The sequence below is a fragment of the Opisthorchis viverrini genome (assembly GCF_000715545.1).
Source record: "Opisthorchis viverrini unplaced genomic scaffold opera_v5_239, whole genome shotgun sequence".
Classification (NCBI taxonomy): Eukaryota; Metazoa; Platyhelminthes; class Trematoda; order Opisthorchiida; family Opisthorchiidae; genus Opisthorchis; species Opisthorchis viverrini.
In genome coordinates, this window is record NW_008751897.1 from 33,250 (window position 1) to 42,175 (window position 8,926).

The 8,926-nt window shown below is 43.0% G+C and overlaps 1 protein-coding gene across 1 annotated transcript in view; it reads left to right on the plus strand.

The window, feature by feature from the left end:
- Positions 1 to 313: 313 nt before the first annotated feature.
- T265_08835 (hypothetical protein) overlaps positions 314 to 8,926 on the plus strand; it is a gene marked incomplete at both ends in the record, with an annotated part of 17,940 nt that continues 9,327 nt past the window's right edge. Inside the window, 3 exons of the mRNA XM_009174747.1 lie at positions 314 to 331; positions 3,196 to 3,224; positions 8,695 to 8,752. Coding sequence (XP_009173011.1) covers positions 314 to 331; positions 3,196 to 3,224; positions 8,695 to 8,752 — 105 coding nt within the window. The remainder of the gene's footprint in view (positions 332 to 3,195; positions 3,225 to 8,694; positions 8,753 to 8,926) is intronic.

Consider the following 8,926-nt stretch of genomic DNA (forward strand, 5'->3'; position numbering starts at 1 on the left):
GGTGTAAACAACAGCTGACTGTCGCTTTCATTTACGCACCGAAAATCGTGCACCTGTGCCTGTCTACGACCACATCTTCAGGGCATAATTAATCGTTGGATCGCAGATGTTTAACAAACTCGTGCCGCCTCACGAGGTTGAAGAATAGAGAAAGTTGTGATCCGACCACTTCACACTCCAGCCACCTGTGGTCACCTCGCCTCAGTCCACTGTTGTCCACCACACACATTATCAAAATCCCTGTCCCCGTAATCATACATTCGGTGCGGTGTAGTTGCTTTTGCATTGTTTGAGCTCGCGTAATCCTAACAAAATGGATGAAAACGCTGAGGTGATTGGGTGTCTGGGCGTGTAAAGTAATCATTGGAGTTGCTAGTTCCGACTGTATACTGGTCAATTTGATGAAGTTGGCTGGCATAGGCTGGCTCCGGGTAATGAAGTTCATTGAAAAAGGAAGAAATCTAATGATGACCTAGCCCACGAATAAAGATATGTTTGTATCCCGAAAACCTCAACACACAAGACTACTCAGCTGGACGCGTGTGGGAATGATATATAAGGCGCATTGATTAACAGGCTCACCCTGCAAGTACAATTATTTTTGCTTCATCCTCTTTATACCACCTTCAGATTTTAAGTTATCTAGGAGGACAAACATCCTACGCGTGGCGTAAGCCATTTAGCTGAGGAAGATCTCGTTGAAAAAAAAACAGTAAACACGAAACCACGTGAGGTAAATAGCGTAAGTGAAGGACTAGCGGCACTTTATCCTTCCTAAGTGAGATTTAATTGCACTGTCGACTACCAGCTTTTCGTTGAACGGTATAACTTTCAACAACCAGTCGGGAAGTTTCGGATATGAAACTCCCTAGAGATTCATGCGATGCACACTACTGATGATTTCCAACAGGAATCAAACAGATTTTCAAATATTCTCAACTCTGGCAAAAATGACTTCAATTTTGGGACGAAACTATGATTAAAATCTTAAATTCTCCCTATAATACCATCAGATTATCCGACAGTAATCATCTGATTTCCCTAATTGGACCGAATTTAACATGTAAGTTTAAGTCCAGCAGCCCCTTGAACTTGGCATCAGTTGCGTGGTCTGCAAATACTAGCCTGAAACCGCTCACCAAGCGGTCCGGTGTCCCGTCCTCCTTAGTCCACCTGATGAATCTCGATAAAGAATAATGCATTCATGTAGAACTACAGGCCCTTGGATTGGTAGTATCAAGTTCTCTGTAGAGCTAAACGAATGAGCAGAAAAATCTTCATAGCCATAATAGTGTATAGGACAGGAGGAGCAGGGCAAACCAATGCCTACTCCATAAATGTGGTCCTGGAGGTCAGGAGTGGCGGTTGACCTTGAGCCACAGACGAAGAACATATGTAATCCTGCAATTGAGGATTGATATACTAATAAAACAACAATGTAACAATAATTATATTAATGTTATAATAATGGGCAGCGTTGAACAGACTGTGAAAGCCAGAGATTCTATTGTTGGTCTAACTGATCCCCGATTCCACAGCCGAAGCTTTTCGAATGCGATTGACTTCTGTACAACAGTGATCGCATGTGGTGACGAAGTTTTCCTTATTACACTTCATCAAAACTTGTCATTCAAAACACATCATTTGTCACGCGTCTAACATTGAGAAACTCGGAAATTCGCAATCCACCTTCGCCCGCAGTCTGCACAAGCAGACAAGGCCATCGGTAGTCACGAAGCAACTGGTCCTCTCGGTACAAAGCAGTCCAAATAATCTGATGGGTACATGTTACTGGATTTCGTGAGACAACCTACTGATGAGCCCCCAAGTAGGCTTATCTCCCACGAAATCCAAGGATAGCCAAACTGAATGACAAATCAGCATTGCTTGACCTATTTATGCATAAAACTGTCGTGTATTGGCCACACGACACGTTTGTGCGTTCACGCTGAGATTTTGTAGGATACGGTACTGGATATGAATCTCATCCAGGTTGACTTGATGCTTCTTAGATAACGCAATTAGTATGATAACTGCGTCGCGCTCCGGTTTTTATTGCTTATTAAACAAACACCGAGAATCGATGGACGTCTGATTAATTCAACCGAACACCTACTTAAGCTGCTCAGTTCTAATATGACAGCCGGACCGTGAGTTGATTTGGAGAGGATCCCGTATTGATGGCGGATATCCTAAAACACTCACTGCATACTCTCCAACTGAAACATCAGTACCGCTTGCCAAACAGAAAGCACACTGCAGAGACAAGCAGATTACCCTAAAGACCAACTTAATCCCTAGAACCTTATCACAAGATTGACTGTATCGGTCGCGACTGTGGTCACCTTGGTCAAACCAGCAAGCAGTCGAAGTTGGATTCAGTGAACAAAGGTGGCATTGTCAGAAAGCTCAGTGAAACGCTAGCGAATTAAACAAACCTGAGTGTCACTCAGGTAGCAGACTGCATACCTTGGCTGGAAACCATCGGGTCAACTTTGATAAGATGTATATCCTACAGCATAGTCTGTACGCACACAGGTGCTAGTCAGGTGACACATTCCTGTATCAACAAGTCTGACAGCGTTGTCTGGTAGCTTTCTGGTCAAATTCATCAAATAAAGACGATTCAAGCACCATGAATCAGTCCTCAGGCGAGTTTTCATACATGTACACACGCCCACATAGCTTGCAGGGCATACATGAAGTTCAGGCAAATCACAATACACGTGACACTGCCCACCACTTTTTGGCTAGCCGCATTGGCAATGTTTCATTGTCAGTCACCCTCCCCCTGATAAAGGCCACCCTCCGCGGTGGAAACGTCAGACAGTTTCATTCAATGCACCCGCTGCGCAGTCATCAACATTCTCACAATGACCCAAAACCCCACAGCGCCTAAACTCTTCGGTCTTAGAAATCAGTTCGAAAATGAACTTCTATTAGTTCGTTTTTCCAGAAACAATATTTGTGGAAATGTTGAAGATACTAAACTACAAATTCTATCACTTAATGTATTCGAATCGGTGCACAGGGATAGAAGTGCTTGAGGGTTTTTTCAACGTTCGTCAGACGAGATGAATTCCGATTTGGTTTATCTGAACCTACAAAATTAACAGTTGTCTTTAACAGTCCCCTTTGTACGCGACCAGCGAAAATCCAGTCGGTGCAGTTTGCTTGCGGTTGTTCTTATCTCAGATTTACGCACAGATTAATCCGTACACCACGTATGTGTCCATCGATCTAACAAAGAGTACCTTTGTAGCTTATTTTTGTCATTTGTATGCTTCAGTGGATTGTGGATAGTGAAACACACCAAGAATTTCTGCTTGTGGTATGCTCCAGTGCATTGCTTCAGCCTATTGGATACGTCTTTAGTACGAAAACGTTTGAATCCCGGAATTCTGTAATGAGTAGCATGGCGGTTTACCGTTCTTGGTTGTACTAGCCGTTAGAAATGATATTCACGCACATCTACTACGCTTTAGTCGATTGCGGGTTTAGCCCAATATAACTGTTAATAATCTTGGGAATGCCCCGAATACCAATGCAATTAAAGGGTTGAATCTTTAGCATGTTTCTGTGTTCATATCCTAAATTCCATGTCTTTTACTTTCTGTTCCTTTTCAAGATAATTTGGGGATGAGGTCTCCATTGTGTTAATTCAAAATTATTATGTTTTATCTCAATTGCCCATCATGGTCTGAACTAAGGTACACTATAAACGAAACTACCTGTCCCGTGCCTCTCCCAAAACGCTCCCGAGAACCAAGGGCAGGCACTGTCATCTTGTGAGGCCGCCGTTTTCTTCGAATTAACATATACTACTGGTTAACCGACCGGTTAATCAGGCCAATCGGCCATTGAGTGGTTGAAAACCATCAGCAAGCAAGGCATGAAACATCCGTTCGCCCAGTTCACTTCCTCATCGTTCTATCACGAGGAATTACCCCGTACACCGAGTAAAATTGATATAGGGTGACTTGGGTTACCGATGCTCGTTCCTTATCTGCGAGGGTGCAAAATAAGGGCACTTATTGCTTCTTATTCTACAGTGGTCTGCCTTATAAATCAGGTACTTTCGAGAGAATCTCTCAGTGATAAATGTTCTCTTCGATCAGAGCACGCGGAGGGTATGTTACCGACACAACTCATATGAAGTATATTCGCAACTCTATTTTGTAAGTTATGGCTCACCCTACACGCGGATGTCTGTGGCCCAAAAGCCAACAACCAATTGTCTTATCCTGGTATTATCTTAGTTATGTTCCCTAGTCGTTTCATCCGGTATTGTCTGTTCCCACTCATTAAGTTTCGTCTTTTCCAACACATATCCGGGCTTTGAGTAGCACGTCACGAACAATATCCGGCCTTCGATTCTAAATGCTGAAACGGAAACCGACGCACCATCGACTGAACACGTAATTCTGAGTTCAAATTGACGACTGGTAGTGTGCCTGTAGCAGTCAGGTCCACAATCTACGCTACCCCAAACTCTTGAGTCATGTAAATTGCCGGGTAATGTTTATCAGAACCACAAGTCAAGTTTCCGTTGCGTCAGGTTTCCCAAAACTTAAATCAAAGGAGCTGTGCAAACTAAAATTGTCCGGAGCTTATCCTGCATTGTACCCAGGGAAGAGCGGCTTTGATACTGCACTAAGCATAGTCCCGTGAGCTAACTGACTCTCGATTGGTACCAGTGTTTTAGTTAACAAATAAAAACACAATTTTGGCATCCGAAAAACGTACGAACAGAGCTCTGTTTGTCAATTTGCATTTACCAAAAAACAAGTGATGAGAAAGAAGACGAATGGCATCAGCACTCACAATAAATTTCAGGGAGGGCTTTCAGCACAGACGGTTTGAGGCTTATAGGAAACAAGAATACAGGTTAGCAGATCCAGTTTTCCCATCTTCTATAAGCACCCAACCTAAGAGCAATGAAGAATGGTTACAACAGCTCTGCATTGGTAACAGTCCATTTCTCTCTTGCATGAATTCACGGCAAATTATATACAGACGTACCAACCGTCACCCACTATATTCAAACAAACCATGGACGAATATTCACCAAATTCTCGTCAACGATAGCTGACAAGGTTATGTTTAGGACCGTAAATCTTGCTAGAACATACATGGAGATTCTGACCGCACACTGTGGTATTTACTGAGGACTATGAGTTTCATTAGTGAACGCAATAAGCTTGGAAAAGAGGAGGGCAGAACCAGAAGTGGCACAACAACATGTATTCAAGCTTTCCTTGCTTCTGTCACCACCACCGTTGAGAGCCGTTGATGACCGCTGCTCATACGCTTGTAATGTTCAACACTTGGCACGACCAGACCAGAGGTCGCAAAATGAGTAATTATTTGCTCTCTGGATGTCCTAAATTTCCCTCTAGGTAATCCTAAAATTATATCTGCTGGTGCCAAGAAAGAAAGTGGAAACTTCGAGAAATACACTCATTTGCAAATCAATTTGGTTTTCACGAGAGCCTCAACTGAATCTATCTAAGATAGCCCAATTTGGGTTCAAGTAGAACATAAGGTTGACGGAAACTCGGGGACTGCGCCTACCTGATGAGCCCCAAGAAGGGCGAGACCGGTCGTGGGCTGTCGAAGAGTTTTCAGCAACCTTGTGAGTAGTATCCTCTACGAAAGTGAAAAATTCTCCGACCTGGATAACTGGTCGGTTCAGTTAGCTTCTGGGATGACACTTGTCAGTTGATTAGTGAGACTCTAGACGTGGGGTTTGGCTAGCTAATTAATACCCCAAACAGATGAGCGGAAAGTTGAATAGAACATGGTGAACATAACGATTGGCTTCCCACACCAAACACTCAAGACAGATCTGTGACTTCTTCCCTGATTGGTAAGCTTTGATCCTCAATCTTCGGCTGGAATCGTCCGGAAAAATATGCATATGGAAAGTATCTGAACCGAACAGGGCCTCACCAACTGAAACCTCACCCGTATAGTCGCGCTCAGAGACAAAGAGTTGGTCCCTCACCATTTTTGCTAAAATCTAGGACAACGAACTTAATTCTAGTGATTAGAATTCTGCTGGCTACGCCTTAAAAAAGAGTATACGACCTGCATCCAAGCAATTGCTGGCCAGGATCTAGCATCAGCTAGAGATGTGTATACCATAAAAACAACCAGGATACATTCCGGGTAAGCAATGAACTCAATGCACGTGTATACCTGTTAGAAAAGTTCTACGGTTTAATTCGGTAGAACGAGTGGCACTATTCGACTGAACGACAAAGAATAGAATGCTTGGGAAGTAAATTAATATCATCAGAACTCCTTAAAAATACACTTTTCATCAATTCGAATTCTACTGCTAGTCGTCACGCACCTTCATCATATCGAGTGGCGTGGGACAGGACGGTCTATAACTGCCTTTCATGTTTTATTACCCATAGACGACTTTCTGGAAGAACTTTAGCCTGTCTCATCGTGGGTGGGTATCAAGATTGCTCCGGGTGACAAATTGCAAGACCGAACATGTGGATGATCCCCAGATTTTTCTGAACAGTCTAGCGATTTCTTTTCCACACCTGGAGATGAGTCATTCAGCATCCAAGTGCAAAGGACTGTTATTGGAGTGTCAATCGAGTATCGATGGAAATATCCCGAAATTAACTAGAAATTTGCTCCACCTGGGAAAGTGATTTACTGCTGATGTTAAGGGGGACGGAGTGTCTAAGAGAAGAAGGCGCATCCAAAAAGTTGCGCCGTTTATGGTGTCATCACAGTAGCCTTCAATTGTAAATCAACTCTTCTATTCCACTCTTTGGCGTGCTAACCTAGCTCTTAGTGGCGAGGACATCGAAAAACAGTGTACTTTAACACTGATATCTGGTGAGACGTGTGAGCAACGACAGACTTCGCCAGCGTCTTCGAAAATGGAAGCACCAACAGGCCGCTGCAGCATTTATCACCTAAAACAAAAGTGATTGGAACACTCTGCTAAGGCCTGTTCAGCCTGAGCTTTTCGCAAAACGAGTGACAAGCCGAACAAAACCACCTTGAGGCCAGAAGATGACAGGGAGCTGAGAAAGCTGGAGATATTTACCGTAAAGCTTACTTGAGTTTTTGTCCACCGAGATAGTACAAAACCGAATCCAGTAAGACGTGGTTTGTGGGTTTACACCCTAACTATCGTTTTGTGTGTCGGGTTGGTCTAGTACCATGCACCAGGTCTTTGGGGTGAAAATGCCTTTCGGGGATGTTAGTAGACTGGAGCTTTCCAGACCGGTCAGTGAATTTTTGCGGAGAATTGGAGCCAACAAAATCAAACCAATCGGTATTGACGTAAAGTGATGGGAGTTAGGATAACAGCAAACACGATCCGAGGTGTGCTTGAAACATGCATAGCCTGCCAGTATTCAAATCTTTTTGGCGGACTGCTACTCTAGCTGACAAGCTGTTACTGGGAGTGACTTTCACAATCGAAGAGGCGTTGATATCTCTCAGATATTCAAAGAAGAACGATCTGAATTAATTCAGAAAGGCCAATTATTAAAAATATCATTCAGAGTGCAAGGGATTCGATCTCTGCACAGCCCTTGTCCTCTTAATTTTAGCATATGTTCATTGGGCTTTATCCAAAACGTACGTCTCTTTAATACGAAATCTGTTCATTTATTGGGCCTCATCACAGTTTGAGTTTTTAAAGAATCCGCGCCCGTGAAATGTAACACGATGGATGAGTTCCTCACCTCTAACAACTGTCACTCTGGGGAACTGTAGAGGAGATAGAGGTACAAAATGATCATTTTCCACAAAACACACCTGGCTTCGTTAATATATACCCTATTCTCGACATTTCCAATGTGGTTTTGACGTTACATATTCTCTCGCCAGCGACTCCTGAAATGACGCTAATCCCCTGACAACCTCGCACCACTAAACACTAATAACTGGGTGGTACGTTTGCTACTATCAAGCATAATAATATCACTTTGGTTCGAATCAAATGATGGCTGCCCATTCATTTTGTGTCTAACTAGATATTTTGACCAGACTCACAGGTTTACCTGTCGAAATCTTGCGGTGTTCAGACAAGATTCGAGTTTTCCATGGATAAACTAATGTGACTAGCAAATTTTTTGTTCCACTTGGTGCTATTTTCCAAGTTAAATGCAGGCGCAATAAACTATTTGGTCTAGCGCCAGACACTTTTCCTCATGTAGTGGCCATTTCAACAGCATTCTACCAATAAATTTGCGTGGGAAGTGGTCATTTATGCGCCTGGATTCATCCTCGATAATTCCGTCGGGTTACAGAGCTGGGATGCAGTGAAATCAGCACAACGCAACAAAATGTTTCTGATTTTACACTATTAACGAATAATAACTTCTACAAACAACTGCACTGATATGCTCTTTTCTCCAGTTTCCCCTTCCTTCATAAGTCATTTTACGGGGAAATTCGGGGGCAACAAGTGTTTTGGTGCTGTCAGTGATAAAGTGGTGTACTTGACTTGCCCCATTATTGCCACATGATGGACCGAGTCACGACGAAAATAGTCCACTACATGGGCATCAGGTTTGAAACAGCCACAAGTTGTTATGAAATACAGGCTACGGGAAACTATAGAGCGGTGTGCCCAACGTGTTTTCATGCGGAACTGATTTCATACTCAAACAGCCAGAAGGTTGATGAGTAATTCTTTCTTTCTTTTAGTAGATTTCGGTCTGCCGTAAAGGCAGAAAAATACGATGTTAAAAATTTGGAGTTGGTGAAGGTGAGTTTGGAGCGCAACAAATGATCTAGGACTCATCAATAAAGGGATATGCGGGTTTGGGGTGAATGAGAGGATACAAATAGTAAGGTGTTCGTTGAGTATCGTTCAAAAGGTGGATAGATAGATAGATAGATAGATAGATAAACAGATAGATTGATTGATTGAACGATACTC